The 19555-nt window shown below is 46.9% G+C and overlaps 1 protein-coding gene across 1 annotated transcript in view; it reads left to right on the top strand.

Annotated features, from left to right (window-relative positions):
• Window positions 1-19555, top strand: part of gli3 (GLI family zinc finger 3) — a 92783-nt gene that overhangs the window by 33017 nt on the left and 40211 nt on the right. The window contains exons 3-4 of the mRNA XM_022767124.1: window positions 2099-2347; window positions 17007-17112. Of these exons, the coding sequence (XP_022622845.1) occupies window positions 2099-2347; window positions 17007-17112 (355 nt within the window). The remainder of the gene's footprint in view (window positions 1-2098; window positions 2348-17006; window positions 17113-19555) is intronic.

Here is a 19555-nt window from a genome sequence, read left to right on the forward strand (position 1 = left end):
TGCGCTTTGCAAGAGCAGACCTATTAATCCAGCTTTAACCGTATAAGTGCCATTATTCCCTTAATAAGATCACTGGCTGTGCAGTATAGGATTAAATACTTATATCATAACTGACACTGTCATTTCCTGCGGATGAGAGCGGCTTGCGTCTTCTGGCTGTCAGTTCCGCGTTAAGAATCCTTGAATCTGCTGCCAGTACTGCGCTGAGGCACGGCTGGCCCGAATGCAGGTAATGGATGTGGGAGAGTGAGGGGAATAAAAGCGGGACCCGTGGGTTGCTCCTCCTGCTCTCTCTTCGCGTCTCTCAATCTCATTCTCTCTTTCTGCTTCTCTCTCTTAACCTCCCCCTTTTCCGATCGCTTCTCTTCTTCTGTGAAGTGCTACAGCATTATACCGGCCCTCTTCAGTGCTCAAGGTGGTGCTCTTTAATCTGGCCCTCTCCTCTGTTCTTAATTGGCAGTTGGATGCTGTTGGGCTGCAGCGCATAGTGGGGGGAGCCCTGTACCGCTAGGCTGCTAATGCTACAGTACCTCCGCGACATCTCGCCAGGTTCTCAGTGAGCGACATCAATGCGAGAGAAAGATCTGATCTGACCAACACCCTCAGTGGCGAAATCATAATTGCACGTAATCAGGGCTGAACATGGAGGCCGTTCACTGCAGCAGATAATGAAGGAATAGTGACGAGAGCAGACGGAGAGCAAATGATCTCACTGAAATACAAAATACAAAACATTTACACCTCATAACATGCCAAACATCCAGCCCTCATCGGTGTGTGCTGACACGTGCGCCCAGTCTCGGGTTAAAGAAGTTCTTAAACCAGCTCAGATATCTAGAATCAAGTTTCACTCGTTGATGTAGAACTAGAGCATCTAGAATGTAGAGGCTACAATATAATAGAAGTCCAACATGAACGCAAAACAATAACTGATTGACCCGGTGAAGCCTGCGTTGCCCTGGAAAAGAAGGCCACATTTGAAGGAGCCTGGGATGTTCCACAGAAATGTACTAATACCATTAATGTGAACACAATATAACACACACAGTCAACAAAAATATCCCAAGTGAGTTGTTCAGGCCTCAATGATCAAACAGACGAGACCTTACTGTGTATTAAAGATTAAATCGACTTTAGTGTTTAGCTAAAATTCAATTCTCTCAAATCCGTTTTGCTGAAATTTGAAAATAAAATCCTAGAAATGTCATTCAGAGTTTCTGAGGTAGTCTATATAGTATCGTACTAGAGAAAAGACTAATTCCAGGTCAGGAGGCCAACTGACCCTTATACATGCCAGTTCAGAGGTCAGGCCAAAGGTCAGGGGCTCATGTCTTTCTGGTGGAGCTCAGCCCTTGAACTCAACTCCACATTTATCCCCTTTACCCAGCATGCCAGGAAGCTTTCTCCAGAGACCCCACTCCTCCTAATTTTGCCCTCAGACTGAGAGAGAAAGATTTAGTTTGAGAACAGAGAGTGAAGGAGGGGTGGGGTTGATACAACCCATGACGCTGGTTAATGGGCAGTTTGGAATGCAGGCGGAAAGCCTGTGTTGCCTCCTCCATGAGAATCCGTTTCTTTATAAAAAGAACAGACAGAGCTGAATTTAAGAACAGACTTTTGGGAAATGCGGCGGCCTCAACTGTGCGAAATGAAGAGGTTGGGATTTTTTTTTTTTTTTTCCTTTTTTTTTTTTTTTTTTTTTTTTTTTTTTTTTTTTTGCTCATGCACCGTCTGCCTCTGAACTCCCACATTTTGGCGCTGCAGAAGGCAAACACCGGCAGATTTACACCGATGATGCACAGCAGGTTTCAGGTGTACAAAGCTGATCCCCTGCTCCTCCCTTCACCCGCTCCCTCTACATGAACAGACTTCCTCTCCATGTATATGGGTGTTCAGAACATGTGTGTTTTCAGCTGTGTGTGTGTGTGTGTGTGTGTGTGTGAGAGAGAGAGAGAGTGTGTATCTATATGAAACATAATCAGGAAGGGAGAGAGGTTCTCACACTTGCTCCTGACTTTTATTTTGACATCTGCTCATAACAAATCTGCAAAGGTCTAACATCGTACTCTCCTCCTCTCTTTCTGTCTGTCTATCCCAGCTGAGGACGAGAGTTCAGGGACGCCTTACCACCGCGAGAGGCGCAATGCTATCAGCTCCCAGGCCCCGACGCCCGGCGCCCCCGACAGGAACGTAAACGAGGAGCCCTCCACCTCCACGGAGGAACGGCCCTCGCTTCTCAAGAAGGAGCTGCACGGTTCCCTACCCCACCTGGCCGACCACGCCCTGCCCTACCGAGGCACTCTGTTCGCGATGGACCCCCGCAACGGCTACCTAGATTCACACTATCGTAAGTCCCCTCGCCAGGAAACAATTGGTGTTATCTATTTGTGAAGTAGATTTTATAAAGTTAAGAAGCTGTACCGCTCAAGGACACGATTGTAGCGCCCCACAACACTGAGGCCAAGTTTGTCTCTTTACTGTAGGTGAGAGGAAGGGCTGCCAGATGCTTGATGGAGTCTGACAGATTAGCCTCCCTCTCGCTCTTGCCTCTATACACACACACACACACACACACACACACACACACACACACACACACACACACGCATTTGTGAACACATGCACGCACACTTGTCTTGTTTTGTGCCTGGGAAGTTAGTATGGGGAACGGCCAGCGTAGCTTCTTAATTCCCTCATTAGGGGCCTGTCTGAGCACAGTACTCCACTTTCTCTCATCAACACACACTTCAAAGCCCCAAAGCAGTGCCGAGTCAAACCTCACCACTCCCTACTCTGCCCCCCCCTTCTCTCTCTCTCTCTCTCTCTCTCTCGCTCTCTCTCTCTCTCTCTGGGACTCTGAGACTTTGTGAGAGAAAGGCAGAGAGAGAGAGACTAATGGAGATGAAGCTTGAGAGATTGAGGTGAAGGGAGAGCTTGAGTGAGATACTGATAATTTGAAAAAAAGAAAAAAGGTGAGATAGACAGCAGTGGTTAGACGAGAGTGTATGTGGAAAGAGGGAACAGGAGATAGATGATTGGGGAGTAAGAGGCTGATTAGGAGGTTAATTCAGCGGCCACTGTAGCCCGGACTTAGGCTGGATTTGATGTCATAGCTTGTTTAGTTTGGTTAAATTGGCTCTGAATTGGGGGAGACAGAGTGGGACACAGTGATTTTAATCCAGTGGCAGTAATGAAAAGTCCAGCGGACCCCGACCGTATACTGTAACTCTATTTATTCAGCCACTTCATTAGCTACTTCTCCCCATGTGCTTGGGTGCCTGGGAGTCACCAAGGTGCCTCTTTAAGGGAAAGGTTACTTAAAACCAGGCAGTGGTGCTGTGGACAGGGCCCTCGAGGGCAGAACATTACTGCCCATTACATCCTGACCTAACTCAGCAACACTGCCACTTCTCATTTTATGTGTGTGTGTGTGTGTGTGTGTGTGGGTATGTGTAAAGGAGCTCCGTTGGTTCCACACCACTGAAGCCTTTGGGGGTAGTGGGAGTGGGTGGGTGGGGTGGGGGGGGGTCACTGCGAGGCTCGGGGTCATGTGGAAAAGTCACGGTCTGAAACGGAGAGTTCAAAAGCAGCGGGAGAAGTCAAAAGGGCTGTGGAGCTTTGAGGGGCTTTCTTTGTGCATTGGGGACTCAAGAGGCTGGAAGGCTGCAATCATATGAAGCAGAGGAGAGGAGAGCGCGGCGATGCTCGCTGGGAAGCTGTAGGCATGATGCACATAGATTTTTATTCTCCTTTTAAACTCCTTCTTCTACACTTTAATAGAAACGTCTGTAGTGGCGGTGCTGGAACAGTTAGCAGCTAACTAATCGACAGCTATTTAATAACTAGTCTTTTATTTTGTAGACAAAATGATTGATTGTTCATGTGAAAAAAATGTTTTCAGAATAATGGATAATGAAAATAATTATCAGTTGAAGCCTTAGTGTGAGTAGGTGTGTTACAATTACACAAAAAAACTAAGGTCCTGATTGGTTGCCAGTGCTATAAAGGGAAATTAACCAATAGAGACAAAAATAACAACAAATTTTGACTCAAAAAACACCAAGTCTGAATGGCTCCTAGTGTTTTTCATTGATTTTTCTCTGTCAATTCTCTGATCCGGACTCTGCTCAGGAAGACTTGTGATCTGAGATGAGAGCATTGCTGTGTAAAACACCTCCTCCTGGCCCCAGGTGTTGAGGACATGGGGAGTCCCTAAAGGCGGCGGTCCCATTCTGTCTGATTGAACCCAGTACCAGAGCTCAATCCCCACGAGCTCCAGCGGTCTGAGGGTCAGCAGAACGAAAGGGCTCCCCTAAAACCTCTGCTCCCCCCCTCCCTCCCCCTCCTTCAGCTGCTTTGAACCAGAAGCCCGAGCGTCTGTCGCCACTCCTACGCCACAAGGTGTAAAAAGCCAGTGGCTCCTGTTCTGGTTTCTGGTTCCATACACATGTGAGCAAACACACGCATGCACACACAGTCCTCAGTCCACCAGTGGCAGTCCCTCTCTATGAGGGCTTTGTCACCTCCTAAATTCATCCCAGGTGTGTGCATGTGTGAGTGTGTGTGTTTGTGATGGAGAGGGGGCCCTAAGCCATTGTGCTGTGCTTGCACAGCGCGCCACGCCACGCAGCAGACAGCCAGGTAAATCCGATTACTCTTAGCACTGGTGTGTGTCAGTGCTTAATGTGCCTAAATGCGATGGCACCTGCAGCCTCCCCACACCTGGCCGCTGGGTCGTTGTAATGGTGGCGAAGCTCTGGGAGACGTGGGAGTCGAACAACGAGAAGAGAGCAAAGGGGGGGATTTTCGGGGTCTATGCTCTGGGTAAATCTCTGCTATTCACCCAGACTTGTGATCTCCCACTCCTCTTGCGTCCGTGGCCTAAGACTGTGTTTACTCTGGTTTTTACACCCACTTCAGCGCAGAAAAGAGGAGGCACTGAGGAAACATTGCCCCCATTGTTACCATTAGCTAATCGTGGTGATGCCTGAGTCTTAGCCGCTTTTCTTGGGCAAACACTGGATAAGAGTCCATATCCTTCTTACCACAACACTAATACATGGAGCTTTGCTGTGGGATAAGAAGAAAGGATTGAGATGAGGATTAATGAGGCAGAAGTCTTTTTTAAGATCTTAATTGTGTTGAAATGTGAATGGGATGCGCCGCGCCGACATCTGTTTACATTATGCGCCGATTAGCCGGTCAGTGGTCCTGCAAGCAACAGTGAGCCCACTTGCTGGCGAAGCATCTCCGCTTCCTCAGAGGGGATCCTCTTCTTTAAAGTGTCTCTTTCTTAAACACTTGCCCTTCTTTGCCAGACTAAACACATCCACGGAGGGACTTAAAGCACATCCTTTTCAGTGGCTTTCTTGCAAATGTTAAAACTGCCTGCGAATGGAAAGGAAAAGTAAATTTGCCAAGCTTTAGAGACAATGCTCAAGTATTTTGGCGCTAAAGTGACATTAAGTTTTGTGGCCCTGTAACAATGATACGTTTGGTCATTGATAGGAGTAGGAGTGTGTCTCCAGGCTGTGATGGCTGCCTATCAGTCCAATAGTCTTTGGGTTTGCTCCTTAAAAAATCAAGCCCAGATCTGGCTGCCAGGGCATAATCCCCACACTAAAGCCTTGCTGTCCTTGACTGATCTCAGAAACCAAGCTTGCTAAGCTGGAGGCAGTGGAGGTATGGATCTCTTGGCTGAAGGATTCTTTCACATGCATCACAGTAACCCTGCTCTCTGAGCCTGCCCAAAGGTGACTGCTACCTGGATCACACTGGGCCCTGTGTTCTGGGAAAGCTAGCATGAATGCTGAGCCGTGGCATAAAACCCGTCCCGGGGTTTTATGGTGTGGTGGGGGTGGTGGGTGTCCAGTCGTACGGGTTAAACTCTAAACTGCTGTGGTGAGCTGATCTCAGGTCTACTGGGCCGTAGCACGCCGGCCGCTGCCCCGGCGTCAGTCTGTCTGCCTCAATATCAAAATGCAGCTGACCACTGAACTGAATGAGCTAGCTGTCACCAAACTGAACGTGATCTGCACAACAATGGCCCTCGACTCTCTACAGTTAATTACAGTGCTTGGTCATTCAGTTCATATGGACCTTTCCAGATGTCTTGAAAGAGTAAGGGCAGCAAAGAGAGCAAGAAAGAGCACTTATAACGTGTGTGTTTAGGGGGAGGGGGAGGGGGGGGGCTGCAAACAGTGCTCCTCTGAAATTGCACTGAAAGAACAAACTTTCTGGCCTCTTGTTGGTTTTAAACGTGACACGCACTGGCTAGGATACAGATTCAAACACCACCACCCCACCCACCCCCCCAGAAGAACTGGGGAGCGCAGAGGAGAGCCTGTGGTGAGAAGACACGTGCCTGTTTCATGGGAAAGTGTTTGTCTTTGTGATTGTTTCAATATTGGCTTTTTGAGTGCGGTGGCACGGTGTAGTCCCCCAGCGGAGTGCCGGCGCAGAGAAGCCTGGGGCACACTGCAGGCAATGGAGAGGGATCCCTTCCATCCACCTCCTTTCATCAAGAAAGAACAACATGGGCCTGTGCTCTGCTGTGGCCCCTTGGTCCAGCGCACCAGGGATAATCAGATGATCCCCTTTTATACAGCTTATTAGAGGCATCTCATGCTGTAAGATAGGCCATATTCTCACATGCATGTTGCCCCCCTTTCTGCAGCGCTGGATGATTTAAGGGGGTTAAGCTAATGTTTTGAAGTGCTATGAGAATGCACTTTCATACCATCTTGAGGTCGCGCGGTGCTCTTAACCCGCAAAGCTGATGCGTGTGAGCATTGAACATTGCAGAATAATGGCAGTGCTTATTAACAATGACAAGATTAAATGTGAAGGGGCTCAGAAGAATTAAGAAGAATTTCCAGAGAACTTAAGATGTTCAAAGAAGAATACTCAGCATTTTCTTGGTATCATCGGAGCAACATCTGTCAGTGTGTTTTACTGCTTTTCGAATGAGATTGGTTAATCAGTCAAGTCACAGATGCAGAGCAGGAACAATGGCACTTTTGCTGTCGTCGTGGAGGCTTAAAGTGAAGATTTTTCCGCTGCGTTTTGTCCATCTGGAAGGAGAATCGGCTGCAGCAAACACCACTGGTGACAATAACATCAAACACAGTACTATAAAAACAAGAAGACTAAATGCTCCTGGGGGCTTCTCCTCGGCTAGCTGGTTAAAGCCACAATATATTAAGCTTTTTCTCTCCTCCTTAAGTTACCCTGTAGTCTCCAGTAGGATAATCACCTCTGTGTGCTCCGGGAGACTCCGAGTTATTTCATGCCTTTCTACGTTTGTTTCCAGTCTCTCCAAATCTCATCGCTCCTTTTTATATTTGCATTCCTCTCACATAGTGGCGAAGATAAGCGCTCGTATCCCTTCAGCCAACAGCCCGTATCTTGCTCTCGTCACTGGAGGGTCGCAAGTATATATTGTTCTACACGAAGAGGAGGCTGATGAACACAGTGTAATTAAAATGTTTGTAGCAGCCTGGTGAAATGTAAGATATCGCTGGAGAAGGGAGAGGAAGGGAGTCAGGGCTGAGTCTGAGGGTATAAGTGAGACAGAGGGGTAAGAAAAAGAGAGGAGAGCCAGAGAGAGTGGAGAAGAAGGAGGAGGGGGGTGTAACAAAGCAGAAAATGAAGAGAGACATAAAAGAATGGGAGCTCAAGGAGGTCAGGCCCATCACAGGCTTTAGTGTTGCCTTCAAAGATGCCTGGGACAGGTGGCAGCTCCAGACAATCTCGCACCACAGAGCAGCATCCTCTCAGGAGGAGATAAGGGATTCCTCCATCCAGGCACCCTCCTCTCCCTCCTCCTCCCACTTCTCCTTCACTCACACTCTCCACCTCCCTGATGCCCACCCCACCTCCCCCTCCCCTCCTTCCCGTCTCGGGGTTCTCCCAGACAGGCTGCTTTGATGTGGCTCAGTGTGAGCGGGCAGCTGTAGGCCACGGGGCTGCAGCAGCGCTGCTGGGCCACTGGGCTGGCGGACCGTTGGGAGCCGACTCGAGCGCAGCTCAATCAGTGGGGCTCTCCGGTGCCCGGCACTTTCAGGTCTCATTAAAGCGCTCCGGCAGGGTTAATCCTCTTTAAGGTTTACATGGGCCCCAGTTTGTCTCTCTGCCCAGGCTGAGGGAACCCCTGGGCGCCACCTGTGTGACAAAGACTCAAATCACTGTGACACAAGTTCCCTCCGTCTGTTGCCTCACTCGTTTACTCTCCTTGTATGCTCTCCTCTCTCTCCCCTCTTCCTCCATGGCCCTCACTTTCCTTCCCCTGTGCATTGTGCCCCTTCTTTCCTCCCCTTCCCTTGATAGTACCTAGGCCTGGTTGTAAGTCTTTTAGGATTATTTGGGTGGATTCTGTTGACAGGGGTGCAGTAAATGGATTACAACTTTGTCCTTGTTTTGGGATGCTGCGAGGAGGGAAAGGGGAGAGATCAAGAGGATGCGCTTTGAATAATGAGAGCAGCGAAGAGAAAGAGATGGGCCGAGAGCGGGATTAATTGCAAGAATTAGGAGGACGATGCAAGAGTGAGAGAGAGGGTGAAAGAGAGGGTAAGGTGACAGCAATGCAGAGAGCACAGAGAGTGGAAAAGAGAGAGAATCAGCGAATTCCAGATGTTGCTGCTCTTATAAGACCTAATTGGTCCAGAGGCGTCGACCCCTGTCTGGCCCTGCAGAGCCCAGCAGCCATTTGTCTGATTGCTGTGACACTGGGCTTTGTCTTTGCTCTGTGACACACAGTTTCCTCCATTAGCCCAAATAATGGCCACGTACCTCCAGAGGCCTGCGCAGACTTTGTTTAATGTCTGTGTAGGTTCGGTGGAAAACAGAGGAGTAGATTTACAACACATGGGGAAATACTGCTTCATTGTAAACTACATTAAAGGACTGTATTGGTGGTTTTGAATGTTTAAGATGCGTGTATGAGCATTGTCCAAAGGATGCAATATGTTTCTAGATTGATTTCCCACCTTCTACGCAGCCACTGGTTGCCACTTAATTTTAACACCATATGAAAATCAGCTTGCTTGAGATACATCATCCAGAGCATTATGTTGCCAATTATGAGCTCAACCCTTTTTGTAAAAGATTTTCCAAACATTGAGACTCCAGGGTCGGTTTTCAAACAAAGCTACTGTTTTTGCAATGTCACTTTTTTCACACTGCTCCAGGTTTGGCTGCAACGTGCAGTCGTTCATTGACGAGTTCCTTTCCTGCACTTCACCTTCAAATCTTACATGTGCCCTTGAATGCAGCACTTTAAACAGGCCCCTTGTTTTAACCACAATTACCAAGCCGTAATACATAATTTTGCCAAAAAAATAAATAAAATAAAGGTGACAAAGTACTCACAGTGATGGATTACCTCTCTGCATCAAGATTAAAGCCTCTGCAGGTTGAGATTCAGAGCACACAGAACTGACCTGGGACCAGTGGCTATCAGGAAATGTAATACTGTAAACAAAATGACATTAAAATGACTTGAGTTTTGCTCAGTGGCCTCCCAGCATGGTTCAAAATTGAGAAGTTGTCCAGGTTCCCTGAGCAGTGTCCAGCCTGTGTGTTATTATAATGCGGATGTATTAGCCTCACAGTCACTATCACACAGCCACAAGCAGCTTTACAGAGGCCCAGGGAGGAGCCGTGACACGGGGCTATAAGGTACTGATACAGCTGCGGTAATCATGAACACTGCCACCGATATGACCTTGGCTCATATATACATATATACTGTATAGTTTATCATACATTTATCTATGATACGGGCATTTGAAGGAGGTTTTTAAAAACAGATTGTGGACACAGCGCATCTTTTCGTTTCCTCACTGACCCCAATTCCTAAATAAAGATCTCAAAAAAAGATCAAACCCTAAAGCGGCTTTGTATTTGAGTAGAATAAATCACACAGGGGGAGTCGAAGCAAAATAAGTGTAGCAAAGTCCTGGTGAGTTAACCTGAGGTTTAAATCAACTCCCTTCTCTGAGAGGTATCACTGTTTGGAGAGAAGGAGATAGACAGATGTGAGAGAGAGAGAGAGAAAGAGAGAGAGATGCAGTGTTTCGGTTACTAAACTGCTGTGTAAATCTCTCCTCAGCTGGGTGGGGGAGAGGAGGCCGGAGGGTGGGGTAGGGTAGAGAGGGCGCTGAAGTGAGGGGAGAGGGCCAACGCATAACGCTTTGTTCTGCTCCCCAGCTTATCCCAATCTGGAGAAATTCACCAAATGTAGGAGATAGATTGGCGCTCCGCAGAGGCCCGCGTGAAATAACCCTCACTCCCTGATCCACACTGGGATACAGGGAGGAAGGGGGGAGGCAGGGGAAGGGAAGAAAAGGGGGGGGGGGGGGGGGGGGGGGGGGGGGGGGGGGGGGCGGGGGGGGTGGGGGGGTGGCGCTGGGGTTGGCTGGTTCTGGGGGGGGGGGCCTGGAAGAGCCGTGTGCGTGCTCAGCTCCACTCTAGCAAGGCAAGGGTTCTTCTGCCGGTGTGCAATTTGTTAAGAATGAAATGTCTCGCGAAATCCTGGCGTTCCATCGAGATATTTGCGTAACTTGTGGAGACGGGAGAGGTAGAAGCGGTAACTAGAAGCTACTTGACGCCCGGCCGACATCTACATCATTCTGATTCTTGACTTCTGGTTGCTTAAAAAAAAAAGAAAAAAAGGTTTTCTTTCCAAATATTATTTCAGATAAACGTCCTGCAAATGGAAACATATTTCACGTTTGTAAAAAATGTGAACTTGTAGATAAAGTTTGGCAGGGTATTATTGCGTGTGACGTGCATGATGTATGAGCACAGTGAAGCCACTTGATGAATTATCCTGTACTTAACTTTGTAAACATTGGCGCACAGAGATAACCTGCTCAGACTTTAAGTCCCTGTGCAAATATGCATGGACTTGTAGAGCCATGAGGAGAAAGGATGGGCATTGACCAACTTGTTCAGTCTAGACAAACAAATTACTTCTGACAGCGACTAGCGATGGAATGTATTCTTGAACCGGGAGCACAGCTGACGTTTCTCTTTTTGCTGCTCGCTCGCTCGCTCGCTCACTCGCTCACTCTCTCTTCTTTGCTCTGTTTTTGTTTTCCACCGTGTTAATTACTTTTATCCACAGAAAGACTTTCTGTGTTTAAGGGTGTGAGAGCAATTGAGCAAGAGAGACAGTGAAAGCAAAAACAGCAGAGGAGAGGAAAGAAAAAAAACTATTGATTTACAGAGGAAGGGCAGAGTGTGATCTGCCAGCCTTGCGTATATGATGAATGGCAGAGAGATTGGCAAGGCAACACTTAACATTCCTCTGTTATTTAACCTCTCCTCTTGCTTTCTTCTCCCCCTTTTTTTTTTTAAAGCATTGCTCTTTGCTGAATAAAGGCTTGTTTTTATCTTTCTCTGTTCCAGTGCCCAAACATCGCATACAGTAAAGAAAAAGCTTTGCACAGCAAGAACATTAGACTAATTTATACAGCGGTAATTAGGCCATTAGACCTGAAACAATCTGGGACCCGTAATTAAGCAAAGCGCTCCAAAAGTCAACAACAACTCCCATTGAGCTTAGCTAAACAGTCTCCGAAAGTGTTATTTACATGTCCAAACAGCTTGAGGTCTCAGTGTAAGCAAACATGATGAGAGACTGGGTGTGAAGGGGTTGATCAGAGCGGGAATTCGCCTTCACAAGAGAGGCAGCTCCCAGACTACTTCTACTGATGGGAGGCCCTGTGTCATACTTCTTTAGGAAAGCAGAATCAAAAGTGTTAAAGGAGCTATGTGTAAGTTTTGTTATTGATACATAGCTAATGTTAGCATTAACAGCTGTTTACTTACCAGTCTAGAAGAAAAGTGAGTTCAGCATCAAACTTTACTTTAAGAGCTGTCTCCAGCTGTGGAAAGCAACTCTCTTCTTTTGTTTCTACTTCTATCACTTCTTTTCTTCCACTGAAGTTAGCATGCTAACCAGCTAGTTCTGCCCACCTTGACAATTTCCGATACTGAGTCACTGTAGAGTCCAATTTGCCCTGGAGATATAGTGCTTCTTAAAGGACGTGTCGTAACCTCCTGTCTTCTAAATGCAACAATGGCTGAAGCTTTTAGAAAGACTGGTAAGTAAACAGCTGTTATTGCTAACGTTGGCTTGTTCAATAGCAAATCTTACAAATAGCTCCTTTAAACACACCAAGTCATATACATCAGGTACACACTGAATACTCACAGTCATGATTGTCTCCAGATATTATATTGTGTTCTAAATTCTGTAACTTTTTCTGACTTTTATTTAATCTTTACTTTTTTATGGAAGACCTGATATGTTCGCCTCCTGAGCCTATAAAGTTATTCAACTGAAACAATTCCAATAGAGAAACACTCTTGGGTCACTTCATTTCAAGGGGTCATGATGTAAAAGTGTTAGGAACTACTGCTCTAAATATTTCAATATCTCAAGGTGACATATTCAAGAGTAAGTAAAAAAAACACCAATAACAAAATGCACCCTGAACTACATTGCCCTTTTATTGTCCTGCATGTACATGTGCCTGTACTCACCCCCAGAGAGTGAGAGTGACACAAGTTTCACACACATGCACTTACAAACATGCAAACAGACAAAGTCTGGAGCATTTTAACAGTTTGCAAAGTGTTGCAGAATTGTGGTGTAACTGCAGGCCTCGGTGCAGACGAGCGTGCCTGAGCAGTGAGATCATGAGCGGGGAGAGAGGTGGCATAATGAAATCTGGCAGTCACAGCCCCGGCACAGGCTTCATATGTTCCACATTAGCAATTCACAAACCTCTGGAGCAGGCCCCAGCAGCCCTTTTCTCACTCCGCCTTAGTCGCTTATGACAATCTGTCACTGGCTCTTTGTGCTCTCTCAGCGGCGCGTCGATGAGAAGCGCAGTGTTTATGGAAGAGTGTTTCGTCCTCGGCTGCGGGTGACACTCTGTTAGAGCAGAGTCAGTGAACCCTCACAAGAGCAGAGGAGGAGCTCAGGTTTAGCCGTCAAGACAATAAACTCACAATGCTGAGTTGACAACAAAAGAGAAAGAAGAGAAATTGTTTGTGTATTATCAAAACCCGAATCAGAATTGTGAGTGACAGCTCAAATTCTCCCAAAGTATCACATCACATATGTTCAAAAGCACAGTGAAGATCCTTTGTGGTAAAACTTTCATTACGAAAGGAGATTAACCAATAAGGATATTGCAAATGATATGCTTTAGGCTTTATCCTCCCCTTGTCCTCCCCCTTCTTTTGAAATTATTCAAGTGTCCAATAAAGGACAAGGCAATTACCATCCTCTCTTTAATGAAGGAGAAGCTGGCTTTTGGTCCTGAGCACGGTGTATTTGTACTGAATTAGAATTAATGAGCCTGGTCAAAGTTTGCTTCTAATTGCCCTTTCATTAAGACCCATTTGTAATCATGTCTTAATGACTTCCATCCCTTCTCCTGAAAGAATAAAAAAGGAAAAATTTAAACCTGAAATTAATAACGCTGCTCGGAAACATTGCACTGGACTCATTAAAATGTTTGAGAAGAGCTCTGATGACTTGGTAAAGAGCTGTGAAATTTCCTCCATTGTATACATTTCAAAAGATGCGTTTCAAAAAAGTTTGCAAACTATGAAACCCAGTGTTCCCGAATTCCTGACTTTGAGCATTTGATTGGCTCAGATGACTTAATCCCTCTCACTTTGCCAGTGGTGGTTTACCATATGCAACACACACACATGATAAACTGTCGTGATTACACTTCCCTTAGGAATGCCGGGGCTGCTGTGGTGTGTGGCTGCAGTGGGAAGGTAAAAAACTGTGACTCGTGTGTTGGCTTCCTATGTGCCTTGCAGCTGTATTCTGTATTAGAAGACGAGAATACCCCTGAATATCCAGAAGAGCAGGGGCAATTTAGTCCCGGAGTAAACAGTAAGGAGTCCCCACAGGAAACGCTGGAGATGGATTGCAGGATGGAGTCGCTCCCCCTCTCTCCTTCGCCCTCTGTTCTTTGCGACTGTATACATTCCCTCCAGTGACACGGGGCTGTTTGCCTTGCTAATGGAGAGCTGCGCTGGCGTAAAAGAGGTGGCAGGCTCTATTTAGATAGGGCCATGGTAAAGTAAACTTCTGAGTTAGATTTAAATAAACCTCGGCGGAACGGTTTGCCATGCGGCAAAGTCATGGGCCATGGCGAGAGGAGGAGGGAGGGAAAGAGTGATGAAGGAGCGAGAAGAAAAAAAAAAAAAAAGAAAGAAAGAATAAGAGTCCAGTCTAGGCGCAGCGCTGTGCTGAGTGAGGAGCTCCAGAGACATAAACATAGGGGGGGATCTGGGTAATTCAATGAGGAGTGGCGGATGTGGGAATGAAGGTGTGTGTTGCAGGGGTGAAGGGGTGGAGTCTAAAATGATTTCACAGTTTGTAATCTCTACAGTCATCCCCCATTGCCCAACAGGACAGAGGTTAGTGTGATGTTCCTGCGATGTGGGCAGGGATCAGTAAGAACATGAAGCCTTTACTCCCATCAAGCTGCAACACAGTACGTAGACCCCGGTAAAACCTGAAGGTTCATTTCCGACTCTGACAGCCGAGGGCCGACAGCCCAGGAGTGGAGCTGTGGAGAGTAAACAAAGCAGATTCTGCACTTGTCTAACACCAAGCCAATCTCTCCATCCCAGCATCCCCTCATCCCTCCCTCCCTCAGCAGCTCTGGAATCAGCTGAGGTGAGCCAAGCCAAAACTGAGTCATCAGGAGGAAACTATTAAACAGACAGAGACAGAGTGGTCAGATAGTTGCCAGAACTGTATGGAGGAGGCTTTTTTACTACTCATCTCTGCTATTGTGAGGACAGGATGAAACCCCTCGAATGGTTTCTGGTTTCTTTTTAAAGTTTTCTTTTCTCTCTTTGAGCACATTAAAAAACCCTAATTTGATCTAATATTGCTCTGAGTGGTATTTCAGGGTGTATAACGATCAACAAGAAGTTTGTTTGTGCAAAAAAAACAACCCTCCTTTTACAACAGTTTCCTATAAAAGACTTCAAAAGATTTGCTGTTATCTGCTGCATCAACATTAAAATACTAACTGTTACAAGGATGTCCGCCTCTTTGCTCCAGGTGTGTGGGTCAGTGCAGAGAGCATTAGTCGTGGCGTCATGTGGTACCAGTATTTTAGGCTTTAAAGGGCACTCCACCAGTTTCACATGCCAAAGTCAATGTACTACTCACCAGGAGTACTACAGCCTGTGAAAACAACTGTGCAGTTTTGTCTGTGGCATTAAAAAGAGCTTTCCAAAGTCTCAAAAAAAAATTACTCAAGTTACATCATCCGGCTGTCACAGTTTTAATTTTGGGACTACACATTTTCTTTAAGGGAAGGCCTGTGATACAAATTTGACACTTTGTCTTTTGCAAGTTCCCCACCTTTACGGACGTGTAATACTAAATCCCTGGAGTGGCTCTTTAAGTCTCGTATTCTAATGCCGCAGGATTACAAACAACACCAAACTGATCCTCTCTTAATTACCTCCGCCAAGGTTATGTTTTCAGCCGGCGTCTGTCGGTTTGTTTGTTTGTCAGCAGGATTAGTTAAAAAAGTACTTAACCGATTCGCACCGAACCCGGTGGAGGGATGGGGGCACGGACCAGCGAAAGAACCCGTTCAATTTTTGGGGCAGATCCGCATCATTTGCTATGAATTTGACTTTTTTTTTCTCTTTAGTCCGGTGCATGTTGGTTGACATTGGCCTTGGCGGAGGTCCGCTCTCTCTGACTGCCCCCTCTATTTGGCCCAAGTTGGCAGTGATCATCCCAATGAAAGAATGAGTGATGAGGTAAACAGACCTGAGTGGTGCTGGGGGATCAACACCTGCTGCGTTGCCCAGCAATGCAGCTGTGTTTGGCATGGACCGACACATATAGAGCTGTCGGGGCACCCCATCGTTTGGCCATCTGCCCTCTTGGCACACGCTTCCAAATGTTTACAAGCAAAAACACATAGCTAGCAGCCTCAGAGACATGCTGCGTGAAGGTATGCAGATGCTGACACATGCTTTGCCTCAGGGCGTTGATGTGCAACTTGGCAGTGGTCTCCGTAACAGATAATAAAGTGACATGTGTTCTGGCGGTGAGATGTGTTTGTACAGTACGTGAAAGAAGGAGTGATTGATTTATTTCTGTGTGGACTCGGGGAAAAAAAAGTGTAATAGTCATCTGCTGTTTCTGTTTTTCTGCAGAAAGTTTTAACTCATTTCAGTTTCACACCTCGACCCTCAGGTACGCAGTGCGAAACTCCCGCTCATGGTTTTTGCCCGTTGCAACTTGTCCAACAATGGATGCACAGTTGCGACACAAAATTCCAGCCTTAGTTTTTAAGATTATGGTGCGGAGTGCAGCTAGAAGTTAGAGGATGAGTGTGTACGTATGTGAATTGAGCCTAGTGGCGGCACAACGGTTTCAATTTCAGGGGTAAAAATAGAGAAAGGCTTGGAAGCTCATATTATGCAAATGTTTTAATGTTTTATCTGGAGGGGGAAAAAAGCAGCCTCTTGATTCTCTCTGGCAGTTGTGACAAAACACTGAAACGGAAAAGGATGTTTTTGTTCTCGTTTTGTACGTTTCATTGGTTGTACTTAAACATTATCCTTTGTACAAAACCATATTATGCTTGGTACGGTGAGAAATGTGCCATTTGGCCGCCTTTCTTACGCTTCTTTATCGCTGTTTATTTTGAGTTCTGTCAGCCTTGAGACATTTACAAAGACTTCCTCAGCGAACATTTTTGGAGCCGTGCAGCTTTTAGTTCAGAGCATTTAATGAGGTCTCACTTGGGTGGGTCTGCTGAAAGATAGCCATCAACCACTGCCTTTCATTATAGCTGCTATTTAGATTAGCCGAGGAGGGAGTGAATTCACATGGCAGTATGTTTCAGAGGAACCAGTCATCTTACAGAGTGTAAAGAAATAAGAAATCATGTTTCATGTGTCTTTTCTCTTCCTGTTATTCTTCACAGCTGCACCGCAGTTCTTCCCTACCTTCCATCATCCTGTGCCGATTGACGACAGACATGCCCAGGGACGTTACATCTACGAGCCTTCCCCTGTGCCCCCTCTTCATGTGTAAGTCTCTCAAACTGGTCACACACACACACACACACACACCCACAGCTGAAAATATTGCTGATCATACCTGAGAGAACATTTGATTCAGCCGCATCACACGCTCCCCACCTATTAATGCCGATACAAATCAAGCCCCCTAAACTACCTTCCTCCTGTGGGCGTGGAGCATCCTCCTCATGGGTGCCGGGCGCCTCTCTTTGCCTTTCAGGATCAAAGGCCACGGCCCTGTACGCGCGCAACATGATCCGCGTGTCAGAGACACGCAAATGAACATGTGTCAGAGACATGGAAATGAGAGCAGGGCGAGGGGAGCCTGGGAGCATGCGATTCTCATAAGAGCAGTGATCAAGCCCTGTCAAGAGAAGGAAGCAATGCCTCCGCTGACATCGAGCCATCTCTGACAGACACAGATGGGCTCCTCACACATGAACTGTACACAACTAACCACCCCGCCTCATCCAATCACATGCGTATACAGACGATCAAATATGAAGTAAGGTAAAAAAAAACGTGGTGTCATGCCTCGTAAGAGAGTGGTAAGTATTTATAAGCATTGGGATCTCTTATTACAGTAGTCTCCTGTTTTCCCTGGAGTGCTCCTGACTGGCCGGGGTAGCAGAGAACTTCAAAGCTCAGCATCCCCTTACACACACACACACACACACACTCGTGCTCACTCGCGTTACATTTAGTCACCCTCTTTCACACTTTCTGTCTTTTTTTTGCTCTTCCCGTCGTTTGTATTCTTTGCGTCTAAACACTAAGTACCACAAGGAGATGCTTCATCGTCCTTGTGGCGCTTGTTTCTTACCCGTAGACACGAAGGAAGCGATCAGCGCGCGACGAGGACAAATTGGATGGGGCAGCTACTTGGGCCGCATTATGTTTGATATTCTTCATCATTATCAACTCCCCCCTTCCTCTCCTCAGGAGTCATATCTCTCCCTTGCTGATGTGCCACTAAGCGTAATGAATTTTTTATGTCCCCCCACCACCATCACCACCTCCAGCCCACCCCACCTCTCAACCCCTCGTCTCCTGTTCAGGGGCTGCAGCAGAGAAAAAAAGGTTGGGGGGGGGGCGAGGAAATAAAAAAGGGACGTGATTGATGCCCCGTGTCACTGCAAACAAAATGGCAAATATAATTTAGCATTTAGCTTATGCGGAGATAATGGGGCGAACACGCGGCGCCAACATAGGCTCGAACAAACAGCCTGGCTTGTTATCCGTCAAGAGCGCTTTGGTACGATCTGGAGCGCAGGTTAGGGAGGGAGGAGGGAGAGAGGGAGGAGAGAGAAATGAGGAGGGGGTGGAGGGACAACATGGAGCCCGGGAATTGAATTAAGGGGGAGAAGTTCCGCAGCGCCGGTGTCTTCAGTCACTCTGTCCGGACAGGAGTTATCTGTACGCTTGGTTTGCTGTCATTGGAGACATGGCCGTGCTCTGCCATGCTACTTATAGCCTATTTATCCAAGCCATTAAGCATAGAGCTGTTTAATATGACACGTTACGCTGAGGGGAACTATTTGTCATTATTATAAGACAGCTGTTTAGCGGCCGGGCGTATTTAAATCAAGTCTGTGGACTCACTGTCATGCACGTTATCTATGAACTTACGTGGGCTCCATGCAGAAAACCCAACTACTTTTGAGTCTTTGCGCTGGGAAGCAGCAATATTGCCTGCTTGATTAAAAAAGCGGCGCTGAATTCCTCCTTGGGTAGCAGCACTCATCAGTTGCGGTATTACAGCTGGGTCCAACCACCTGATGGCAAATTGGAGTTAATTGCACTCCCAGGTTCGGCTTTTGTGCAAGTTTTTTTGCTGTGGCCCAACTTTACGAGGCAAAAGCATAAATCTCTCTGAAGATTTGAAAGTGATGCATTCGGCTCGGTGACGCTGCTTGTAGCCGGCCCGAGGAAATAGAGGCAGTCAACGTATAGCTGTCGCCTCGGGGAAATGGAGGACAGGAGCCGGCTTATGGAGAAATATTGAATTGTTTTAAGACAAGTTTTCCTCGGTGAGCAGAATTAATCGTTATTAGCCCTCTCAAAGATATGCCTAAGTACACAGGGACTATTATTGCAGTACTTCCCCATGCAGCCTCTCATTACGGCCTGTAATTACAGTTGGGTTGGCCCTGCGGCAGTTCCATCAATCCAGCCAGCCCCCCCCCCCCCCCCCCCCTCTCGCCGCCGCCATGCACACAAGCCAGTCACCACTGGGCATCCGTGGCCGGAGCACAAGAAAAGAAAAAAAAACACCCCGTAAGCTTGTTTCCTCTCTGCCACAATGACACATCCACCATCCATACGTGGCAAATGAACAGAATCATATCCTATTACTGTGAAGGACCTAATTGAAACATGTTTATTTATGGCCCCCGTTTTCAGATGAGGAGCGGGCATTAGCCGCGCAGCTAACAGGCTCCAGCGATATGAG

This window comes from Seriola dumerili, unplaced genomic scaffold (genome assembly GCF_002260705.1).
Source record: "Seriola dumerili isolate Sdu_G_001 unplaced genomic scaffold, Sdu_1.0 BDQW01001124.1, whole genome shotgun sequence".
Taxonomy (NCBI): domain Eukaryota; kingdom Metazoa; phylum Chordata; class Actinopteri; order Carangiformes; family Carangidae; genus Seriola; species Seriola dumerili.